At 42.1% G+C, this 26,447-nt stretch overlaps 1 protein-coding gene across 1 annotated transcript in view; it reads right to left on the reverse strand.

Moving 5' to 3' along the window:
• Positions 1 to 26,447, reverse strand: part of veph1 (ventricular zone expressed PH domain-containing 1) — a 287,496-nt gene that overhangs the window by 127,652 nt on the left and 133,397 nt on the right. The window contains exons 8-10 of the mRNA XM_062473404.1: positions 15,087 to 15,226; positions 12,664 to 12,798; positions 932 to 1,049 (exon numbers count right to left, since the gene is read on the reverse strand). Coding sequence (XP_062329388.1) covers positions 932 to 1,049; positions 12,664 to 12,798; positions 15,087 to 15,226 — 393 coding nt within the window. The remainder of the gene's footprint in view (positions 1 to 931; positions 1,050 to 12,663; positions 12,799 to 15,086; positions 15,227 to 26,447) is intronic.

Raw genomic sequence — 26,447 nt, forward strand, 5'->3', positions numbered from 1 at the left:
TGGCATAAAACAACCTCAGCCTCCAAAGTTACAACATTCTACTGTTCGTCTTCTCAACTGTGTCTTTACTCAATCTGAATCTGTTCCTCTACTCAGCTTTATACCAGGCCTGTGTTTCTACTGTTCCTCCTCTCAACTCTACTGTGTGAGATCATGGCTCCTGTCTGTCCTTATGTGTCAGATGGCTGAGCGGTTAGGGAATCAGGCTATTAATCAGAAGGTTGCTGGTTCGATTCCAAAATGACGTTGTGTCATTGGGCAAGGCATTCAAGGCACTTCGCCCTACTTGCCTCGGGGGGAATGTCCCTGTACTTACTGTAAGTCGCTCTGGATAAGAGTGTCTGTTAAATGACTAAATGTAAAGGTAAAATGTGTAATGATGGAGAGCACATCTGGTCTTCTCATGCTTCTCTGATGACCATCTATGGCTCACACAGGGCTGGTTGTCCTCCAGATATAGATCTGAACTTGGAAACTATCCTATTCAAAGGAAGCCTGGTCACTGAAAGGGTCCTAATTCATAGTCTTGGCTGATTAGCGCAGAGTCATGGAACTGGAGTCATGGAGAAGGAGGAATTATGGGGTGGAGGTGAAGTGGACAGATTAATAGCTTTACAACTGATTACAGTGATTGACAGACCCATTCTTGTCACTTGGTTTCCGTGGTAATGAGTGGCTATGTAATGTGTGGCCATTCCTCATCTTAAATCAATTTCCCTTTTCCTGTTCTGAGGGAATCTTAAACAAATTACATGGGAACTGAGATACCTCAATTACTAATAATCTCTGTGGGTCCCATTAGATAATAGGTTAAACACCTTGGGGCAGACAGCTTTCTGACTTTCTGATCAATGTTACTGATTAGTGATAGGTTGCTGGTAAGTTATTGTTTTTTCCAATGGTTGTGGTGTGTATGTGTGGGTGTGTGTACCTGAAGCCTTGTCTGGGTTGTTGCACATGAAGCAAAGCCAAGCAGCCTCGTCCTCACTGTAGCCAAACAGGTCAAAGAAATGCACCTCCTCCAGGTGGATCTGTAGACTGTCCAGGTCCTGGAGAGAGAGGGAGAAAGTGGAGAGAGAAAGAGAGAGAAAAGGTGGAGAGGGGGAAAGAGAGAGTGGAGAAATGGAGTGGTTGGAGAGGGAGAGCCATATAATTATTGATGAAGATGATGATAAAGAATGATGAACACTCACCAGCCGCCTCTAACTATTAGACTACCAACTACCAAACTGTATCCCGGCCACCCTTTCAACAACCACAACCACAGCAGAGCTGTACACTCCTCATTCCTATCCCAGCTTCCTGGCTACATTTGGCTGGGAAGAGAGTGTACTGTGTGCACATGTAACCCCAGCTATGCATGTCTGTCCGTCTAGATTGATGTTTTGTCAGCCTGTGACAGACTGCTGGAACCATTTGCATCTATCACTGACAAGCTGTGTCGATGGTGTGTGTGTGTGTGCGTACACAATGCCATTCCATGAACAACAATACGAGAATTTAATGGAAAGCCAGACCCCCACCACGTCACCCAGGAGACCCCTGTCACATGGTCAGGGATATATGCCTTATCATCAGAATCATACACTTTAATGTATGAACCCTCCATTACAAAAAACGCAAGAGATTCTTTTTACGTCTGACATGTAAAGTCTAGATCACTCTCGGCCTGCTCCAAATAGTGTATAACACAGTTCCTCATGTTACATTTACAATTAGTCATTTAGCAGACGCTCTTACCCAGAGCGACACACAGTAAGTACAGGGACTTCCCCCCAGGGAAGTAGGATGAAGTGCCTTGCCCAAGGACACAGCATTATTTTGCACGGCCTGGAATTGAACTGGCAACCTTCTGATTAATAGCCAGATTCCCTAATCGCTCAGCCATCTGACTCCCGTTAGGACCAGGACCTACATAGGCCAGCACACTCAAGCACCTCAATTTATCCTGTACTCTAGAGACACTACCTCTATTGTTACTGTACACTCAATATATCTCACACCCTATGAACTGCACTTTGTTTCTGTGACTAAACAAACCCTGGTTAGATGGCTGAGAGGAGCTGACTTATTGCATTTTAGATTTATTTTAATCATGCCTCACTTACAACCAAAAAGATTAAGTTGTTTTATTAGTTATATTTCATATATCAGATATGTAGAAAATGTAATGTTGTGAATGGAATTCAACTGTGTTTCCAGCTACATTTTGCCCACCGTAGATAAGAATTCTATCAATAATAGAAGACAGAATTCATTGAGGAACTTGACAATATCAGTTGCAAAACTGTTGATTCGGAATATAGCTTTGAATCTGGATTCAGCCAACATGGCTCTCTGGCCTCTTTGTCACATGTTGATCTTGCTAAATACCTTCAGCAGGGCCTCTGTCTCATCTGACGACGAGGACAACAGTGATTGTATTGACTGAAAGAAATCCAAGATCTACCACGCAAACAAGACTTCCCCGGATGCCATCTTGGCTCCTTTGCGAGTCCAGTCTGCCGGAGACGCTGACAGTCCTGGCCTCTCTGTCCAGCCTCCAAGCCCTCCAGCCATGGAGCCTCCCAGAGCCTGCACAGAGGAGGAGATCTTCGGAGACCTGTGGGTGCTGGAGCCTTGCCTGCCTCTGGCTGTAACCAGAGGAGACGACACTGAGGCTGCAAGGCCCAAACGTTTCCAGGTGATGAGGGCCTTGATCAGCCTGTGGGACCAGCCTCTATCTGGCCCTACCCCTGATTTTGGCTCTGGCCCTGATCTTGTCTCTGGCCCAGCCCCTGATCTTGGCTATGACCTCTGCCCTGCTCCTGCTCCTAACCTTGGCTATGACCTCTGCCCTGCCCCTGAGCTCTGGCCTTGCATGTTATCCTGTATCTGCCCGAGTCTCCAGAATGACAGTGACCCGTCTCGTGTAGCAGTCTTTCCTCCGGGCTGCGCTGGACTCCAACTCCACACCTCTGACCCGGGACATTGAGCACCTTGCCCTGACCTCTGACCTCATGGCGTTCCTCTCACCACCTGAAGGTCCGAGGCGAGGCCAGTGGAAATCAGCGCCAAAACTCCCACTGGGAAATCACAGACAATTACGAAACCCATCTGGATGAGGGTGCCTGGCTGGCTGGCCAAGACGACTGGTGATCCCACCAGCAGTGGTTCCTGTTAGGGTATGAACCCAGGACGCATCACCCTCCTCCTGGATGAAACCCCCCTGTAAGTTTTTCAAGAATTATTTAATGTAAAGTCATCTGTTTTAATTTAACAAAGGATAATAATAAGGTTTACTAAATAAGAAATATGTTTTGGTTTCCGGTTTAATGCTTGAGGGAGTCGGGCTAGTAATCTGAAGGTTGCCAGTTCGATTCCCAGCCGTGCAAAATGACGTTGAGTCCTTGGGCAAGGCACTTCACCCTGTACTTACTGTAAGTCGCTCTGGATAAGAGTGTCTGCTAAATGACTAAATGTAAATGAAAAATGTATTTGGTTGAGTCATGTGACCGGAGCTACAAAAGGTTAAACAGGGCATTGTGGGTCAGAGAAGAGCTGCAGAAGAAACTAACAAGTCACAATGAAAATCTGCACATGGTTCAACAAAGGCGTACACAGTACTTTATTTAATTTATTTTGCCATCAATGTGTTTTATATTTGATTGGAGCCATGATGTAATGTAATTAAGTTTGTAAAGTGATTAAGTTTGTGCATGTTTCAATGTATGCTGCGCCATTTAGCCCACCTAAGATGGCAGATCAATAATTCAAACTTTGGTCTTTTATTTTCTTCGTTTTCACGGTGTTAGTTGAAGAAGAGAGAGAGAAACAAAAATAAACTTCAAGGAACATCTGTACGATGCGTGGACTTAATTAATTGAACCGGTGTAGCCCCCCCCAGACACTTTGACAGCTTTCTTTTATTGCAATAAAATAAAGGTTTGTAAGACCTAAACAAAGTGCCTTGATTTCAGTCATTCTAAGATCAAATCAGCCAGAAACAACCTCATACATATACAATATAGTAGCCCATAATAGTTTTTATATAGAACTGAAGATGTACATGTTCTATCTACATACACCCCACTTTCTCACCCTCTATATGTTTTATTATACTATTTTAGTGTGTGTGTGTCTGAGTCAAAACTCAGTATCACTATGCTCTGGGTGAGACCAGCCTATAGATTGTACAATGACTCACCAGGAAGCAGGAAATGGCAGGTCCATGTGATGCTAGCTCATATCTCATGGAGACATGGCTTTGTCGCATAATGTTGGTTAGCATAGGCATTGTGTTACAGGTTTTCGCTCTGGCTAAAATGGTTAAAAGTTAATGTGATTTAAGTTATTTTGTTTGAAGGAAGACAACATTTGCAAAATGTAAATTGAGTTGTATACTCTGTCCTTGCTACACATTTAGGTCAGGTTTTTTGTTGGGATACTTTGAATTGGATGGCGAGCCAAACCACGAGGATAAAGCTGGGAAATTTGGAACCTTCATCTTGAGGACGAACTATTCCCTTGTTTCATATCGGACTGGTAACAGACTGATTCTAGCATCACAATTGGTGGTGATTTATTTTCTTTTGTATAACCGAATTTAGCTGGAACCAACATTTATGAATATTGTTTTTTATGTTTCTGTGTATCCAATTTGTAATTACGGACGTTATTAGAGTCAAAGGGTGCACCCAGAAAGTAATTGATTGTATTAATATCTGTGGGAGATTGTTCTATCAATGCATGTAAGACCATTGCTTTTAATTCAAGTACAAAATAATAATACATGTTGCAACTCAGTACTTCTGCTACCTCTTGTTCCCATCTAATTTCTTCTGATCAATTGGCCTATTTTTCCAGTTAGTATAGTTGACAACTTTGTTACACAAAGCAACCTGGCATAACATACCATATAAGTACACAGAACATAGATTACATGTATAACTAGAGAGGGTACAATTTCTGGGGAAATTGTAGGGTGTGCTTGCTTGCGTCGGTTGCACAGGGGTCCGTTTTTGACTGATATTTCTGTATATGTTATATAAAAATGCATACTTATTATTTATAAAGATTACATAGATTTAAAAGCTGCTCATTTACAACTGAAAATACAAGTGAAGTGTAGAATGAAATAGATGTCTTCTCATTTCCCCTGCAAGAGGCAGCCTCATCGTTGAATCAAAACGAATAAATTTGGCAGACCGGTGTAAAAATGCCTTGCAGTAAAGCAGTTATCCTAGCTATCTCCCAGAAGTTAACAAGCTGCTAATGTTCTGCTAGAGATAGTCACGCGAGTTTTCGTGACGTTAATGACGTTAGTAGCGTCAGTGACTGTGGCTAGCAAGTTAGCCACCGTTAGCTTCACTTTTCGCCACAAAAACTTAATTTCTACTTAAACCGTGCAACGGAACGTAAATAAAAATACAAGCAACTCAATCGCTACCAAGACGAAACTTTTGACATTGACGTTGTCTATGTAGTCCAAATATTGATGAAGGCTTAGGGGTGGGAAAATAAACAATAATAAATAAAGAAATATATATGATAGAGAACAAAGGTTGTTCCCTTGCCGAAGGCAAGCACACCCAATTATGTTCGTAAAAATTGCTATTTTATATAGCTTTTAATAAAATCTTATTGGGTTCACGGATAGTGTATTGAACTGGATGAAATCATATATCACAGGAAGGAAGTTTTATGTTAGTTTAGGAGACCATAGGTCCAAGAAACATGAGAACTGCTACGGGGTTGCTCAAGGAAACTGCTTAGGTCCATTACTTTTTTCTTTTTATATGTTACCACTCTGCGACATAGAGAACATAACATAGATTTCCATAGCTATGCGGATGACACACAACTATATATATACACTGAACCCAACGATGCAACGGCCATCAATTCCATTACCAACTGCCTGTTGGCAATAAACAAATGGATGAATGATAACTTTCTTAAATTAAATGAAGACAAAACCGAAGTCGTACTCTGTGGCCCCAAATCCAAAAGAGAGATGCTTCTAGGAGAGAATCTAGGAGAATCTAGGAGGCTTAACCCCCTGTCTTAAACCAGAGGTGACGAGTCTCGGTGTAATCCTGGACTCATTAATAAAGTGACCAAAACAGCTTTCTTTCACCTGAGGAATATAGCAAAGGTACGACCATTCATAAACCAAAATGATGCAGAGAAGTTAATTCATGCTTTTATATCCAGCCGGCTGGACTACTGTAACACACTTTTCACTGGTTTTCCCAAGAAAACCACTACAGCTCATTAAAAATTCTGCAGCTAGATTATTAACCAAAACTAAAAGGAGAGAACACATTAGTCCTGTCCTAGCTACTTTACACTGTCTCCCTGTTACTTTCAGAATTGACTTTAAGGTCCTTTCCCTCACATACAAAGCTCTACATGGACAAGGACCTAGCTACATTGCTAACTCCCTTATAAACTACACACCAGCTAGAACACTGCGATCATCAAATGCAGGCTTATTAGAGGTCACCAGAAGCAGTCATAAGAAGATTGGTGATTCGGCCTTTGTCAATTACGCCCCAAAACTATGGAACAAATTACCCATAAATATTAGGGAAGCAAACACGCTAGACATTTTTAAAAGACATCTTAAAACCTACCTTTTTACTGAAGCATTTAAGTAATTTTATCTCAGAAGGGTTTTACTACTTTTATTAGTTATATTATTATTTTTTATAGATTTGCTATTTTAATTATTACTTTTATCACTTGTATTATTGTTTTTATTGATTTTATGTAAGGAAATATTTGAGCTGTTTTTTGTATGAAATGAAGTCCGCCGTGAAATGGTCTTTTAACCAATTATTATTATATGAGAAGAAGTAGGCTAGCTAGTCGTAACAAGAATATTATAGTTTTAACAGCTGAAATTATAGTTGGGATCGTAATAGCAGTAGCAGATGTAGCCTACCATTGAGTGCGTTTACTCGGCTTTCTTAGTAGGATTCAATGTGTTGATTGAATGAAACATACAGCAGGAGGGCCGATACAGGAAGACACGGCGACACTTAGTTGCAGAAGGATGATGGTGCAAGTTTTGTCCGTGGAGCATACGTGACGATTAATAAAAAGAATCATGTAGACGAGTTTATTGAGTAATCGCATAACTAATTACACATGTAAACAGAGTAATCGTATTATTGGCATAAACCGACAATTGCTAGTAATCGGGTTTCTCATGGTCAAGAAAACGCACTCAGTGGCGTAGTAGAATAAAACAGTTCCATTAGCAATAGTAGTAAAACAGATATTAGCAGCACCTGCAGTCACCTCTTGTAAATTGTATCAGGTTGAAATACTATCAAACTCTGTCTTGTGACTCCACTAATCAGCCAATACCAATCACCTGTGTGAGAGACTGAGTGGTGCGTGTCTGTCGTTGCCACGGTGATGGTGCAGCTATGATTGCTAAAGGCCGAATTATACTTCTCCGACTCCGTTACGGACAGACGGAGTTGGACGGATTGGTTGAATTTATAGTACTCCGAAGGCTGTGGGTGCTGAAAACAATTCACCGCCAGAAGAGTAGGTGGCGCAACGTTTTTTTGTAAGTCGTTGTCGAGTGTTTATTTACCTAGGTTATCGAGAAGTCGGAGCAAATGTACAAATTAGCCGTTTCATCAATAAAATACGCACATTTTCAGCATCTACACTGCCCATTTCTCGTCACATTTTAATTCAGATGCTTATTTACATGTACTGTTTAGCTGAAATATGAATTGTAAAAACTTACAGCAATGGCGGTCAAAGGATTCTGTTCGTCCTGTTTATCACGGCAACCCCGCCCCTGACGCAAGCGGTTCTTAATACGGACCAAACACAGCCAAGGGGTATCCGTAAAATGACGGACGGACAGACAGATAGTCAGGAAAATCAGGAGGTGCACGTAGAGCTCTCCGAGGGGCTTGGAGAGGGCACAGAGAGGGAATTCCTCGTCGGAGAGGGCATTCCCTGTGTCCGTCTCCGTAAAAACGGAGAAGTATAAATCGACCTTAACGCGCTGAGGGCAGAGAATAACAGAAATGTAGCTAGAATCCACACCTCGAACAAGTTAACCTAGACACAAAACTATACGTCCAATCCATAAAATAAAGATATTTTCTGAGACCCAAGACTCTGCCGAAACCAGAGATGTCCTTTAGATGTCTGTGCGGTCAGAAATACGACTCTACCGGCGGTTTCAAAATCTTGTTCTTTTTGCTTTCTCTGACAAATTTGTCACCAGATTTGCATTGGTCTCTATGGGGCGAGAGTTGGACTTTGTCTCGCTTTCGTGGGGCTCTGAACAAATGTGTACGTCTGTTGGATTCCACAGACAACTGTCTACGACCAGCACAAAATTAGCTATCTATTGATCCAAAAATGAAGCATGAAGAGTGAAAATTGTGGCAATGCTGGCAAACTAGAAGAAGATTTTTTGAAGAAGATTTCGAAGCTCCCCTCCACTCTAACGCCTGGAACACACTGGCTGCGAAGCGCCTGGACGCGCCGCGACACGATCGGCTACGACTGAGCAAAAGCTGTTCACACCAGACGCACATTTCTCCGCGCCGGTCACGCCTTTCAGCTACTCTGAGCTTTCCTTGACATGGTACATAAACATAAACATTGGCTATATCCCAGCATTGATCCTTATCTAGCCTACGTTGTCCTTGTCAAATTGGTGCTGGAGGTCATACAACTCCTGGTGCTTTTCAACATCGAGAATTCATTTGATGTCGTCCATCTCCTTGAATTTCTCGCTGACTTTAGAAATCGACTTGGGGGTTCTCTCTTGGTAGGCTATGTCTGTGTGTGTTGTGTGCAACGCGTGACAACTCGTTTCTCTCAAGCAAACAAAACAACTACGTTCATGCTAGCTCAACAGATCAATCCGGTTATTTTCATTCGTTTTGATCAGGGTAACCACATGTAAAGGCCGTTTGTTACCAACATTGTGTAATTATAAAGTCTACAACTTTACAAATGTGCACCGTAGTCTACAATTAATGGAGTAAAATCTTAATAACATGTTTTTTTATTCAAATATATCAACTAATATGGTGTATTTCATCATCCTGCAGCCGATTTCGCAAGCGTCTCGTGAAAAAATTAGACCAGCTGCCGCAGCTGGTCTTCACAGCCAGTGTGGTCGGTCCCATTTGATAACATGGGCGCCGAAAGAAAAAAGGCGGCGCTTCCAGGCGCGTCGCAGCCGATCGCAGGCAGTGTGTCGCAGGCGTAAGCGTTTCAGTCTGCACTCTAGGCTGAAATCTCAACTCGGTCGCGTTGCTACCCACAATGCACCACGCAAGCGATTCGCCTGGCTCCATTGAAAATGAATGGAAAACATGTCGCTCGCATCGCGTCGCTGCAGTGTGAACGCACTGTTAGAGACTGAGTGGCGTGTGTGTGTGGTTGCCACGGTGATGGTGCAGCTATGATTGCTAACGCTCTGAGGACGAGAGAACAGAAATTTACCTAGAATCCACACCTCAAACAAGTTAACCTAGACGCAAAACTATACGTCCAATCCCAAAATCCCAATATTATGATATTTTCAGAGACCCAAGACTCTGCCGAAACCATAGATATCCTTTATATGTCTGTGCGGTCAGAAATACGACTCTACCGGCAGTTTCAAAAACGTGTAACTTCTGCTTTCTCTGAGAAATGTGTCACCAGATTTGCATTGGTCTCTATGGGGCGAGAGTTGGACTTTGTCTCGCTTTCGTGGGGCTCTGAACAAATGTGTAAGTCTGTTGGATTCCACAGACAACTGTCTACGACCAACACAAAATTAGTCTAAATCTATTGATCCAAAAATGAAGCATGAAGAGTGAAAATTCTGGCAATTCTGGCAAACTAGAAATACTTTTTGAAACTGATTTCGAAGCTCCCCTCCACTCTAAGCATTTCAGTCAGCACTCTAGGCTCTCACATACACACCCATGTAAATCTCAGAAACGGTTTGAAAAACTCATGAAACATAATCAGTGATATTAAAAAAAGTTGAATAGATATCAAAAAGCTGATTATTTAAATAAATAGTTTATGGTTTTGTCAACATTTTTAAGTTTAAATGGTGGCTGTGGCTGAAGGATTGAGGAAGAAGAAGGATTTCAAAGTTGAAGAAGTTTAAGAGGATTGAGAGGATTTGAAAAAAAAACAATTGGAAAACCATGTTAAAAATATTATGAATATTGATATATATTAATTCAAGCATAAGAGGTACAAAGCTGAAAAGATATAGCAGTCATAGCCTGAAACTGCTGAATTTTTTGATAGCTGAACGGTTTTAATAGCTGAAGATTTGAAGGCGCTGAAAGGTGTCGCGGGAGAAATAGAATAATATTAACATGAAGAAGTTGAATGAGTTGCTGAAGCAGCATTCCAACAATAAATATATATGTGAGATTACAATAGGTTGTGTTGCCAAAGGCAAGCACACCTAATAAATACATAAATATACAGTACCAGTCAAAAGTATATGTGAGATTACAATAGGTTCTGTTGCCAAAGGCAAGCACACCTAAATATATATGTGAGATAACAATAGGTTGTGCTCTTGCCAAAGGCAATCACACCCAAATAGCACAGGCTATGAGTTGAAATGGTCATATTCCACTATTCATCAAGAAACCTCTTTACTTCTCTTGCTCTCCCTCCCTCTCTCTTTCTCTATGTCCACTGCTCTATCCATCACATTACAGCTAGAGCTATGTTCCAAATAACATAGCTCTAGAGCTATTAGAGCTTAATGTGAACAAGATGCAGGGATTCCACCCAGACCTCCTGCAACTTCTGTTCTGTAAACAGAGGGAGAGGAAAGGATGAGAGTTAGGAAGAGGAGGAGGGCAAGGGAGTAGACGGGGGGAGTATTTTTGGAAAATTGCTGTAACTCACACCACAGTACAAAATCACTCCAAATCCAGGTGGAAATGATTGACTCTCCCTCTTTGTCTCTCCTCCCTCTCTGTCTCTCCCTATTCTCCCTCTGTCTCTCTCCTTCTCCTCCCTCTGTCTCCTTCTCTGTCTCCTTCTCTGTCTCTTTCTTTCTCCATCTGAGTGAGGCCTCTCTGTCCCTCTCCCAATCTGTCTCACTCACACACAATTCACTCACCCAGTGTCTCATTTCTCTCAATCTTACCCTCTATTCTTGTCTTCCGCTCTCTCTTTGCTTCTCCCGCTATAAATCTCTCTTTTTCCGTCTCCTCAGTGGTGACCTCTCCCAGAGTTGGGAGTGCTCCATACAAAACACGGGAGGGAAATAAAGAGTTCCACGGATCGTTCTGAAGACTCGCTCCAGTGGCATCCACCCCCAGCAGAACGTCTGACTGAGTTGCATACACACACACACAGACATTTTGTTCCATTGCACTGGGAAAGCAGTACTGCTACTTGATATGGTTGTAAGAGTAATTTAAGAGAGCAGCTTCGCTGGGCACCAAGGCCTGACTTGGTCAGACACACACACGTTAGGAAATAAATAATTGTCCTTTAGACACACACACACTCACTCATAGAGTTGTGGGGTAGTAAACTGGTAGCACTCCATCTCAAACACATTACAGGTGAAAGAGGTAGGGGTCTTGACATTTAAACAATTTACAACAGGCACTGCTATAGACAACCGCTCTCATGTCAGCCCATTACCACACTTTGAGTGGTTTTACTACCATCACCCCCTCTACCCTCTACCCCCTCCCCACTCTTTCCTCTCCTCTTTTTCTGCTCATTTCACACCATCCTAGTCTACCTTTCCTTCTCTCCCCGTTTCATCCTCTATTCCTGGCTTCCCCCTCCTCTCTCTCTCCGCTCATCTATGCTCCTATACCTCCTTCACTACCCCCCCTTCCTCTCTCTTCCATTGTCCCTTTTCTGCTACATGGCCGATAAAAAGCAAATTCCTTATGTCCTGGACAGATGTATTTTACTTCCTTGTCAAGCTGGCCAGTCGCTGGGTCTATATAATCCAGTCTCCCTTTGAACCCCTCCTCTCCTATCAGCAGGAACGCCATTAGCTTCCTTTCATTAGCTTCCTTTCATTGTCCTACATGTGTTTTTGATTGGAGCAGAGGGGATGGACGGAAGCTTTTTAATTGAGAGAGAGAAAAAAAAGAGAGAGAAAGAAAGAGATGTTTATGAGTGTGCCGTGATGGGTTTGTGTAATTCGGGGCTAATGTTAAAACCTCTCAGTACAAAGTGTGCGTGCTTTAAAAAATAAAAAACGCCAACACTAACTTTTTCACTCGCTGTGAATAAGAGTGTGTGTGTGTGTGTGCATTCCTCTACAGTCACAACACTTGTTTTAGAGAGGGAATTTACCATTTTCCTTGTCCAAGGTTGAGGGTGAAACATTAAGAATAACAAATACACACACACACACAAATATACATGGAAATACAATCATAAATACAGATACATGCACTAATGATAAGTGTGTGAGAATACAGTTTGCTTAGAGAGGTTTCCACTTAACGAACCATGTGAAACAATCTCTTTAACAGTGTTAAACACCATTACTTTAGCTTCAACCTCAAAGGATGAAGCTGTGTCTCTTGCTTGGTGATGCAATCACAACCGCCCGAAGCCTCTCCTCACACACACACACACGAGCAGGCATGCATATCCTCCCCCAAACAAACTATTTTAATTAGTGTGAACCTTCTTGTGTGGGGTGGGGTGTTGCATCATGGCCATGTAGAAACTGTGAGCCCCCTTCAGCTGGGTCCTCTCCCACAGGGAGGCCAGCCTCTGCACATTCTGCTCCCTGGAGGACAGGGGAGAGCTGGACTTACTCTGGAGGATGGGGAGAGAGGGAGAGAGAAAAATTCGGCTTTATCATCAAAAATAACGATGTGGTAGAGAGAAAGAGGGAGAGAGAGAGAAAGGCAGGTGTGGAAGAAATTGCGATTTCCGGTTCTATGTGTCAGGGTTAATAGATGTTCGTGATCAGGAGAGCACACCGGAAATTGCAATTTCTTCCACACAGGTATGCAGATGTATTACAAATATTTATACATCTACAAATCTACTAAATACCATCCCAGCCATTCTGTGCTTAGTCAGTTCTTTCAGCCGCCTGGTTCTCCTTCTATGCTATGTCAGGTATTTTAGGCCTCTGGTTCTCCTCCTCCTGGGGTCTCATTTATAAAACTTGTGTACACACAAAACGGGGCTGAAAATGTGCGTACGCCACTTTCCACGCAAAGGTTGTGATTTATAAAAAACAAACTTGACGGGAGAATGTGCGGTCCTCCACGCAAACTCTGACCCTCCCGTAGGCCTACGCACATATTGGAAACAGTTGGAATTGGCGACGCAGATGACCGTACTGTAGTCAGACTGCAGAAAGTGAATGTGGGAAGAACATTACTCGTAATATGTATATATTTTGTTTTCCTCACACACGTTTTTTTCACTCGATTTCATCATTATCATGAAGATTAAATCCAGCAGTGTTATTTGCGCTTGTACTGAGTGATAATTGTTCCATAAACACCTTGTACAATCCAACAAAAATTTGTAATCAAAATTCAGCGCTGTATGTCTCACCATCAGATTGTCCACTACGGGATGTAGGAGGGGGAGATGCCCGAGCCCGACTGCATGGAATACAGGATAACATCACATATCCTACCTTTAGATAACTGCAGAACACATTGTATAACTAAATATATTTCTTTAATACTGTGCATATATCATCATATGTCAAAAACTGGAAATACAGTCGTTAAGCTCCCGCGCAATCGCTACACTCTACGTCCTCGTTATCAGTCCAGACTTCAATAGACTACTGTTCATAACAAAACACTTTTGTTTTCAAATTGTATCTCGACTTGCGGTATCACTGGCACAGTTGACGCCACTCGCAGTTTTTTCTATTGGTGATCCAACGGCCACCAAATAATGTGGTATTCGGACCTCCGCCATTAGGCTAACAGTGTCTGAGAAGTTGTCATGCGCCATGATTCACCGTAAACAACAATCGCATGCCAGGGTCATTAATATACTGGATTAGCATTCATGAGGTGCTTTGCATTGACCATTTATGGTTAAAAATGGGCTTGTTCAGGGCGGGGTAAAATGCAGATTCACGTACGCACACTTGTGGGTAGTCTGTGATTTATAAAGGAAACATTGCTTACAGGTGTGCGTACGCACGGTTTTATAAATCTGATTATTTTTTGGCGTACGCCATTTTAGGCTTTTGGGCGTATGTACACTTTTAGTAAGAATCCTACGCACAGTTTTATAAATGAGACCCCAGGTCTCTCCTCCCGGTCTCTCCTTCTGTTTGTCTTTACTAGCCCCTAGTCTTTGGCCGAATCCCAATACTGTGTCTTACCCCTAGCCCTTAGTTTACCCTTAGCCTGCGAAACTGAAGGGTAAGGGCTACATAGCCCTATGAAATGAGACACCACTTGGTTACGGTTACATATATCAATGTCTCCAAAGCAAGTAGTGTTATGCTCTAATATAAAATGAAATTCGCTGCTAATGGAGTTTAGTTAAAACTTGCATGGAGTCCATTCAAGGCTAATCAGAAAAATGCGTGACTTGTGCAAATCAGCAATGTAACGTTAGCGTAGCAAACTAGCGATTAAAAAAAAACTTTCAATTAAGAACATGGTTGCAAATACATATGTACAGGACTGTGTAGAGCACAAAACAAGACTGTCATAATTTTTTCATCAATTATTTAAGCCGAAAATATTACATTTATGGGACTCTCTGGATGATCTACATTTACATTTAGCAGACGCTCTTATCAAGAGCGACTTACAGTAAGTACAGGGACATTCCCCGAGACAAGTAGGGTGAAGTGTGACTTTCTTTCCGCCATTGTTGCAGGTTGAGCAGGATTCACATACCCCAAGGTTTCAGGTAAGCTCCCGAAAACACTTGGTTTTAAGGGGTGTATACCCCTTCGTCTTAGCCCTACCCCTCGATCAAAAAGAGTATTTGCTCTCCCTCTGTTCTCCCTCTGGTCACTCCCCCAGCTCTCCCCCCTGGTCTTCTTCTTCCTGCTCTCCCCCTGGTCTTTCTCCCTTTGGTGTCTCCTGCTGCTCTCTCCCCCAGCCTACCTGCAAGTGAAGCAGCATGATGTTGATCCACAGGTGAGGCTGGCGGCTGGTCAGATTGAAGCAGGACTTGCCGTATAGACAGTAGTGGCCCTTCAGGGGGCAGGAGAACGACAGTTTGGCCACACAACCGCGGTTTGAGTCTACAGCACGCACGCGCGCACACACAAACACATTCACAAGTATGCATGCATACGCACACACACAGAAGGACACACCATTTGCGTAAACATACAGTCAACAGTGAGGAACACAACATTCACATGTACATTTAGCTCAGGCAAGCTTTACTTTGAGCCTGGTTTCTATCCCCCAGCTGTATAAGTAAGCAGGTTTTAGGTAGCCCTGCTACCTTTGACACACATTACACTGTGTTCTTCCCACAGTTCAGCCAAAACTCCAGGATTAATGGGCCCCGAATGCCTTATGAACCCAGAATCGCAGCAAGACTTAGATGTATGTGTGTGTGTGCACATTTTGTGTCTATGGTGTAACGGTAGTGAGTGTGTATGATTTAAAGGTAAGATCTCTTTGTGTGTCTCAAAGTGTTGACCATGTCATCTTGTTTGACACTTGTCACCAAGTGCCTTTGCTGTCTGTGTCTTTTCAGTGGATGTGTGCGTGTGAGTAAGGTGGGCCTGTGTGGGGACAGAGTGACACATCTGGTTGTGTGCTATCACATGTGTTAGCCTGGCATGGTGTTGTCACATGCAGCGAGGGTCACCGAGCTTCAACAGACAGCATGACATCAAGCTGGGATGACTGCCTCTCTGCCTCAGTGTCATGGCGCCTGGGGGGGGTGACATCCTCCTTTGGTGGCTTTGATGAGATCATGAATGAAAGGACGCAGATTTGGAAAGTTGTGTGTGTCTGTTAACTATTGATTGGCCCAATCTTGCTGAGACGAAAGGCGGGACTCATAACATGTTCTCCTGTTGAAGCGTGTGTGTGCGTTTGGCGTGATTCGGAGCTGTTCCCTATTTGTCTTAGTGTCAGTGAAGCCAAAGGAGAGTCTATCATAACTTCCTATGCTGTCAATCTATCAACTATCTCTTGACCACATCTCCACCCCACGGCTTTCTGACCTAGCTTACTCATTATATGTGTGTGTGTGTGTGTGTGTGTACACCTCTCCGGTGTGTACACCTCTCTGAGTGTTGTGCACAGCAGTCTAGGTCCCTCCCACTCCCTAAACCCCCAGTAGTCATAGTAACAGGGTGAAGAAGAACAACCCTATCTTCCCAGGCCTGCACACTCCTGGGCTATTCACTCAACTACATTGCCGTGGAGATGGACCGGTGGTTCACCCCTGGTCCACCGGTTGGAACCGGTTGCTTAAGGGATTGGTTCCCAACCCTGGTCCTCAGGGCACTACTGTCCTGCATGTTTTAGATGTTTCCCTGCTCCAACACACCTGATTCAAATGAATGGGTCGTTATCCAGCTCTGCAGAAGCCTGCTTATGACCATTCATTTGAATCAGGCGTGTTGGAGCAGGGAAACATCTAAGACATGCCTTTGAGTTTCATGTTGTTTAATTGTAACTTGTTTAACTGCATGCTCTTATGGTTCTTCCCTTTGGCACTTATTTGGTTTTTCACAATGTATGCTTCATGTTTTGGTTGCTCGCAATGTTTGGGGCTATCTCGTTGTTATGATCAGTGACCTATGCTCTTTTGTAAAGCTCTCTCTTGGAAGTCGCTTTGGATAAAAGCGTCTGCTAAATGCATACATGTAAATGTAAAGTCAGGGGTGCCCTGAGGACCAGGGTTGGAAACCACTGGCTTAAGGCACATGAAAGAGCATGTGTGCGTGTGTATGTGAAGTCATTGGGTTGGGTTATGTTTGATGTGTATTTGTGAGTGTAACCGGTTTCTTCATATATATATTTCTTATAATATACATTTCACCAATAATATATTTTCTATTTCTAACAACTTTTGTTTTTTTTTCATGTGAATATAGCAGGATCTTTGACAAGGTGGTGACGTTATTAGGATTCCTCCGTCAGGAGGAACCTTATTGTAATTGATGGTATTATTAGGATTCCTCCGTCAGGGGGGTATTCGTCGTAGCTCGCTAAGCGGTTTAGCGAGCTAATTTTCAGGTTAAGATAAAAAATGCCCCTCTTTTTGGTTCGTGGAAGCAACTTTTGATAAATCACCATAGTAACATAACAATTAGCACTAACCTGCTCCAGAGCAGGCTAACGTAAGTGTAGCTGGATAAGCTTGCCACACCCCCGGAAAATAACATGGCAGCTCCCTTTTTGAGAGACCCAGTTGACCAAGGAGCTATATTTTAGTTCGATTAGCTTTCCATACCAATAGAGTTCTTCGCGATTGCCAAGATCCTTTATTTCACACGGATGAGTTCTTGTTTGAGCGATATCGATTCAGCCGACAAGGACTCATTTATTTGCAAGACCTTCTCGGGCCGTACATTGCAAATATCACACGCCGCAGCAAGCTTTATTATGAGCTTATGCTGATGTATGTGAATATGTAAGGCTATGTTTTAGGAAATGTCTTGTCTTATCTGTTGTGCCTGTGCTTTTTATATGTTTCACTGTGGGAGAGTGGGAAACGTCATATCGATTCCTTTTTATGTCTTGACATGTGAAGAAATTGACAATAAAGCTACTTGAAACTTTAACTGTGCTTCAGACTCTGCATAGCCTTGAGGTTTTTTGCGTCAGGTATAGGCTACATTTTTATACAGTATAGGCGATGCAGAAAACATTGGCAAAGCTGCAGCATGTGTTGCTGTAAGAAAAGTGTACTTGGCGCTTAACCAGCTGATGAATCAATTCATCTTATTCCCTGGCCATGTCCCAGTCAATGAAATCAAAGAGGGATTTACACATAGGCCTACATGCATATACACATATATAGTACATGATATAAGCGCAGTAGCCTACATATATCCTCATAAGTGTCTATGAATTCGTATCAATTACATACTCTTTGGCCTTGTTTTTATCTAGCCTACTTATTCTGAAAGAGTTGAGATCATTATTTTCGCTAGCAAGATCTCATTCGATTATTAATTTCCATTAAGCCTACTGCCAACAGGCACATTTAAAGAAATGTGATCTGATTGATTGGGGTAATGAGGCACTTAAGATGAGCCTGATACATTTCCCCAAAACTTTTGCATTTAGCTTATCGGCAATTTTTTGCCAAGCTGCTTGTCTTGTTCTGGCAGCGGTGGCGGTGTTTGACTTAGTCATGATAATATGCTTATTGTCTTCGTTTTGGTGATCGACCTTTCCTGCCTTTTGAAGTAGGACGTGCACGTGCAATTTCCCTGATAAGTTTAGCCTGATTGAAATTAACCACATGATTTGGATGCGGATCAGCCGTTGACAAACCAATATTTGCTGTTCTCACTCATCTCGCTAATGTTAACGGGCTAAAGGGACAATTGATTAACTTAGCTTCAACCCTTACGACGAACGGGGCCCAGGAGGAACCCTATTGTAATTGTTGGTATTATTATTAGGATTCCTCCGTTGGCCCAATGATACAACAGGTCACTCACTACTCCCAGACCGCTAATGGCCAATGTACGCCCATAGGTGGCGCTATAAGCCACGCCCAAAGTCTACGTGATTTCCCCAGTGCCCCATTATTCCAAAATGCCTGAAAATTGGTATACATGCCTTATTTCTCATGGGGAACAAAAAAGCCTCAAGAACCCATAAGGTCTGCCATGATAGATTTGGCTGTACTGTCCAAATTTGGTACAACCTTCAAAACCCTTCTCCTCATGAACCATAGATCCAATCGACTTGAAAATTGTTACAGATTTGTAGAATACATGTCTTTCTATAGGGTGAAATTGAATAAGGAATGCAATACAAAATGGCTGAAAGAAGTGTATTTATGTAAATGTCCACATTGCCACAATATCTTTGTGTTAATAAATCAAATATAATTTTGACTGATGGTTTTTCAAACCTTTGTGCCTTCAAGATGATATCATTCTGAAGTACCATACGCAATTTCACCTTGATATGTCAATATATGATTGAATTCAATTCAATTGCTCCACAGCGCGCGTGCTCCCAATTCTCAGACTCATCCTGCCCCTTGACACTAGGGTGACCACCTGTCGTGCTTTGCGTTGTGTCGCACAGCATTTTCACCCCTTGTCCCGCACGTCCCATATTGAAAATGTGCAAAATTGATACAGCGCAAAGCGGGACAGGTGGTCACCCTACTTGATACACGTGCGAGCTTGGCGAGACGCACACACATCCTTTCTGGAAATTGTGTGCTGACCAAGCCCCCACCCTCTGTTTTTAGCTCCTGTTTCATTTCGCTTCCAATCGCAGCTCGCCGTTACGAATGTAAATTATTTTTCGGCGGCCATTGTTGTTTTCAACTGGAATCGCCTGATAGTGTTGGAGGCAGCCACGTTCGGTAAGTCCTATTTTTACACATTTTAAGCTAGAATCAATTATTGGTTTCGTGAAAGTACACTACTCTTGAAATGTGAAGGTTTTAGCACTTTTAGACCTTTAGATCGTGAGTCTGAAGTGACGGAAAACCAAACTTGAAAAGTAGCTACTGTAGCTCTAGCTTTTTTCCTCTTTGTTTTTAATTGGGTGTGCTTTGCCTTCGGCAAGGGCACAACCTTTGTTCTCTCACATATATATTTATTTATTATTTATTTTCGCCCCCCTAAGGATCAGTCAATATTTGGACTACATACACAACGGCGGTGTCAAAAGGTTCGTCTTGGTAGCGATTGTGTTGGTTGTATTTTTATTTACGTTCCGTTGCATGGTTTAAGTAGAAATTGCGTTTTTGTGGTGAAAAGTGAAGCTCACGGTGGCTAATTTGCTAGCCACAGTCACTGACGTTACTAACGTCACTACGTCACTAACGTCACGAAAACACGCGTGACTACCTGTAACAGAACATTCGTTTCACATCTGTTAACTTGGGGGATAGCTAGGCTACCTATAGCTTTACTGCAAGGCAGCTGCAGGAACGCCACAAGCAAAGAGGCCAGGGTGATAACTATTTACTCATTTTACTTTGTGATGTGAAACACAATTATGAAATGTAATGTACAATATTAGCTGATATTATTAAGGAAGTAGGCCCACATCTACTTTTGGAAACGATAGTCTACTATTTCACTGAAGCATTAGCATCATGACATTAGCCTCTGTTGCCCGGGCAACACATACTACAATGATGCATCTGTTTTCAATCTTTAAAATAAACATTCCTTACAAATACATTTTCGTTGTAGGATTTATTATGACATTACATTACAAGTAAACGATTTGTGGGTGAAATTATCATTACCTGTGGTTTCAAACCAGTGTTGCTCACTGCAACGCTGTAGCCTACGCGAGACACTACAAAAACATCTACACAGCTGTAGGAAGTCAAACGGCGACAGAACATGTTCGGCACTCCTCTTACTTAAATCAAAAGTCTATCTAACTGCTAACCTTAACTTCATTGCCACAGCCTAAACTTTGTCAAGCTGCGATTCAATCTTCTACTGCCGGTAACGTCGTAGAATAATCTTCAAAGGGGGTTCTTTATTCATGAATGAATGCAATGAGTAAGCTAAATGCATGAAAATATCACGAGAAGGGAAAAACTTAAAAGGACGTTTACGTCATAGAGATTAGGTCAATTTTTACACCGGTCTGCCAAATTTATTCGTTTTGATTCAACGATGAGGATGCCTTTTGCAGGGGAAATGAGATCTATTTCATTCTACACTTCACTCGTATTTTCAGTTGTAAATGAGCAGCAAAAAAAAATGCTTTTAAATCTATGTAATCTTTATAAATAATAAGTATGCATTTTTATATAAAATATACAGAAATATCAGTTTTAAAAATGTCATTCAAAAACGGACCCCTGTGCAACCGACGCAAGCAAGCACACCCTACAATTTCCCCAGAAATTGTACCCTCTGTACCCAAGGGCCAGCTAAAGATAGCCAGTATATCTGATTTTTCAAGGCGAGCCTGTTTCATTCGTCATATGCCCTGAGAAAGCGACCTAAGTTAGCCAGGCTAGTTTTGCCTATTTCAGTAAGTCAGGCTATTTAAAGGTCTTTGACAGTCAGAATCACTGTTTACAGGCAAAGGTCGAGCTGGTCTTTTGTCAGATGTGTATATATTGACCAGTTTAGAGCTAAATACTCTTGCCAGAGCCTGGAATCGAACCCGTGTTTTGAGTGACTTTGCATGGGTCTCCATCAGGTCAACACATTTGGATTCAAGTTCAAGTAATGCCACTGCATTTCACAGTCAAAACTGTAGTTAATGTCAAGTGTAGATGGAAAAAGCTTTGTTTTTCACAACTGAACTGACATGGATCCTTTCTTCACTTTTACAGTTCTGGAGGGTCATGCAGAGGCCTGCTCAACAGAGGATGCTGAGATCAACACAGACCCCTTGCTGGACTACCCCTCTCTAGCTGGACAGCTTCTCTTCAGCCCTGACCCCTGGACAGCTTCATCCAGCTGGCCTGCCCTGCCTGCAGGCCCTGCTTGCCCCTGCCTGCCAGCCCTCCAGAGACAGACAGTCACCCCACAGACAGTAGCTCTGCAGGCTGCTTTTTTGAGGACATTGATGAAAAAGGACAAACCAGCATGTTTTACTTTGATGAAAGTCTAAATGTTTAATCCTTTCCATGTCCCAGTATGCCAAGCTGCTGACTTTTAGTGTCTTAAGTGATTAAACCAGTTCAAGTGATAGAGTTTTGACCTGAATCCAATGATTATTCATCTGAATAAAAACCACTCAAGAGAAGTACTGCTTCTTTATTAATAGTATTTATGTATATATAATTGCGCAGCTCCCCCTGTCAATGACCTCGCACCTCCTCAGCACCTGTATTAAAAATTCTCTGGCGCCGTCCCTGCCCAGGGTTGATTGTAACTGGTGTTGGAAAACACATGTAGTAGGGCAGAATAGAGGGACTGGGAAAAGGGTGCTGGTGTGGAAAGTCCCCAAAAACTGTGCAGAATGGGCAGAAGATATTAGATGACATTGTATCGAGGCCCAATTGGAGAAGAAGCCATAGGATATTTACAATTGTAGTAGGCCATTAGATCTGTTTTAAAAGTTCAGGGGTGTAATTTGTTGGACATGAAGCAGGCAGAGAGAGGTGCAGACATTAAGTTAAACATAGTCATGCGTTAAGAGTAAAGTAAAAAATACAGATCCCCCCCTTTGTTTATTGTTGGCAATAAACAAATGGATGAATGATAACTTTCTTAAATTAAATGAAGACAAAACCGAAGTCCTACTATGTGGCCCCAAATCCAAAAGAGAGATGCTTATTAAGAATCTTGGAGGCTTAACCCCCTGTCTTAAACCAGAGGTGACGAGTCTCGGTGTAATCCTGGACTCAGATTTGAATTTCAACTCTCACATTAATAAAGTGACCAAAACAGCTTTCTTTCACCTGAGGAATATAGCAAAGGTACGACCATTCATAAACTTAAAAGATGCAGAGAAGTTAATTCATGCTTTTATATCCAGCCGGCTGGACTACTGTAACGCACTTTTCACTGGTCTTCCCAAGAAAACCACTGAAAGACTACAGCTCATTCAAAATTCTGCAGCTAGATTATTAACCAAAACTAAAAGGAGAGAACACATTAGTCCTGTCCTAGCTACTTTACACTGGCTCCCTGTTACCTTCAGAATTGACTTTAAGGTCCTTTTCCTCACATACAAAGCTCTACACGGACAAGGACCTAGCTACATTGCTAACTCCTTTATAAACTACACACCAGCTAGAACACTGCGATCATCAAATGCAGGCCTATTAGAGGTCACCAGAAGCAGTCATAAGAAGATTGGTAATTCGGCCTTTGTCAATTACGCCCCAAAACTATGGAACAAATTAACCATAAATATTAGGGAAGCAAACACTCTAGACATTTTTAAAAGACAGCTTAAAACCTACCTACCTTCACTGGCCTCTGACGCTGACAAGCAGCGTCAGAGGCAAGGAGCTGGATGAGGACTGTACCCTAGCCAGTTGCCTATGAGGCTATTCTTGAGATCTACTCAAGGAGAAAATGAATATCTGTGGTTTTCAAGCAGTCTTTGAGAAAGTTTGAAAACAATGTTGTGGTTGATATGTATTGATTGTGGGAGGTAATTTTTGGACTACATCTAAACCTCATGCGGCTGCTGCAGCTTTTCTGCTTTGGCATGACCTGCGTTGGGAGAGAGGGAAACAGCATGGATGGGGATAGTGTGCGGGCAGATGTGTCTTTATATAGGGTGAAATGGAACGAGAAATGCAATACAAAATGTCTGAAAGGGGTGTATTTAAGTGTCCACATTGCCTCAATATCTTTGTGTCAATAAATCAAATATAATTTTGACCGATGGTTTTTCAAACCTTATTGGCTTCAAGGTGACATCATTCTGATGAACCATGCGCAATTTTATGCAATTTTACCTTGAAATGTCAACCGTTTCTTAAATTTGTCCCTAAGCTGGCCAAAGGTAATACTCTGCCATTTCTATTCATCAAATCTCAACAGTTGGTGTGTAGCAGAGAGGATAGACAGACTGACTTGTGACCTTATGCTCATGAGTTCAAATCCCCATTCAGCCTATTGTTGTTGGCCAAACATGAAGTAGTTTTGCTCTCTTGTTGTCCAACTCTCCATCTTCAACAGTGTACATGTTTATAATATTTTGCAATTTTGCGGAGGAACCCGCATCGCTGCTTGCAGCTATATTTATTATCATTATTTTTCTCCTTGCGCCTCAATATCTCAAACTGTCCCTGGTCATAAATTTTCTAATTTGGCACGTTGATACTACATCCAAGTGGGTACCCCCACACCAAATATGGGCCACATCAGACCATAGGGGGCGCCACAGGCCACGCCCAAAAGTCCAATTTTCAAAGTGATGGCATTCCCACCCCATTGCTCCAAATCTCCTGAATCTTGGTGTGCATGCCTCATTTTTCATGAGGAACAAAAAAGCCTCAAGGACCCATAAGGTCCGCCATGATGGATTTTACTGTACTGTGATAATTTTGGAAAACCTTAAAAATTCCTCTTCTCTTGAACCAAAGCTCTAATTGACTTGAGATTTTGTACAGATATGTATCATTGACATATTTTAAAAAAATTACTTAAGACAATTGAATCAAATACAAAATGGCTGAAAGGGGTGTATTTATGTAAATGTACACATTGCCTCAATATGTTTGTGTCACTAAATCAAATGTATTTTTGAAGGATGGTTCAAACTTAATAGGCTTTAAGATGAGATGCCCCTGAAGTACCATGCAAAGTTTCACTGTAACGCCCATTGATTACACGAGACTCCGGATCCTTTTACTGATGCTTTAATGTCGCAGTCTTGTAGACATCATCACACCGTAGAACTGGTGGTAGACATGAAATTAGCTTAATACTAATACAATTATCTAAGAGCACATAAGTTCTTCACAGCAAATTAAAATGAAACAAATACACAATACTGACCACTTTGCCTGCTTGTACCAATGGGGTTAAACGAAAATCTTGCTTGGAGGAAATCTTGGCAATAAACCTTAACAAATAACAACGTGGCTTGTCTGCCGCTGCATCGCTAGCTTCGGAACAACTTCCGGATAAAAACAACGAATAAGACAAAGAAATAAAGCAACAGGTACATTTACAAAAAATAGTACGAGAGTCCACCTTGAGGTAAAAGACTGAATTACACAAACTTGACAGAGCAGGAAAACACTGCCTGCAGTTACATTCACCTTGATATGTCGGAATATGACTGAATTACAACTGTTTGAACTTCGACCAAATCTGACAATGCTCGCCATTGGAGAAACAGCTTTTTTTTATTATCCAGTTTTGTGTAATCCATGTAAGGGTTGTAGGTTCAAAACCAGTCAGAGGCATAGTTGTTAATTTTTTATTCTGACAAAACGGGTTTTAGTCTTCCGATCAATCCTCCGGTTGTAAAAACATAGCAATGTGTGTTTATTTGAGCCCATCACAACACTCTGATCATCTGTTTAGCGAGACTGTGTAAACCACTGCAAAACAAGCCAGGTTCACCACAGTAGCTAGCTACTTGTAGTCTACGCATGGTAGAGATAACTCTAATGGTTATCTCTAATGAAGTAAATTGATTGTTCAGGTGGATCCCTTGCCTGTTGCATTAATTCATTTCAGTAACCTAAGCCAGGACACATTCCCACTGATGCTAGGTATGATTTGAAATTCCCTTCTATGACAAGTTATGGCACTCCAAACAACCTTTTAAAAAAACTATGAGTAAGTTATTGGGTGTGCTTTGCCTTCGGCAAGGGCACAACCTTTGTTCTCTCACATATATATTTATTATTATTTATTTTTGCCCCCCCCAAGCCTCAGTCAATATTTGGACTACATAGACAACCTACAGTCAGGTCCATAAATATTTGGACATTGACACAATTTTCATCATTTTGGCTCTGTATACCACCACAATGGATTTGAAATGAAACAATCAAGATGAGCTTGAGTGCAGATGAGTGCAGACTTTCAGCTTTAATTTCAGGGTATTTACATCCAAATCAGGTGAACGGTGTAGGAATTACAACACATTTTATATGTGCCCCCCCCCTTTTTAAGGGACCAAAAATAAATTGGACAAACTAACATAATCATAAATCTAATTGTCACTTTTAATACTTGGTTGCAAATCCTTTGCAGTCAATGACAGCCTGAAGTCTGGAACCCATAGACATCACCAGACGCTGGGTTTCGTCCCTGGTGATGCTCTGCCAGGCCTCTACTGCAACGGTCTTCAGTTCCTGCTTGTTCTTGGGGCATTTTCCCTTCAGTTTTGTCTTTAGCAAGTGAAATGCATGCTCAATTGGATTTAGGTCAGGTGATTGACTTGGCCATTGCAGAACATTCCACTTCTTTGCCTTAAAAAACTCTTTGGTTGCTTTCGCAGTATGCTTCGGGTCATTGTCCATCTGCACTGTGAAGCGCCGTCCTATGAGTTCTGAAGCATTTGGCTGAATCTGAGCAGATAATATTGCCAGAAACACTTCAGAATTCATCTTACTGCTTTTGTCAGCAGTCACATCATCGATAAATACAAGGGAACCAGTTCCATTGGCAGCCATACATGCCCACGCCATAACACTACCTCCACCATGCTTCACTGATGAGGTGGTATGCTTTGGATCATGAGCAGTTCCTTCCCTTCTCCATACTCTTCTCTTCCCATCATTCTGGTACAAGTTGATCTTGGTCTCATCTGTCCATAGGATGTTGTTCCGGAACTGTACAGGGTCTTTTAGATGTTTTTTGGCAAACTCTAATCTGGTCTTCCTGTTTTTGAGACTCA

Source organism: Osmerus eperlanus, chromosome 11 (genome assembly GCF_963692335.1).
Source record: "Osmerus eperlanus chromosome 11, fOsmEpe2.1, whole genome shotgun sequence".
In the NCBI taxonomy this organism is placed as follows: Eukaryota; Metazoa; Chordata; class Actinopteri; order Osmeriformes; family Osmeridae; genus Osmerus; species Osmerus eperlanus.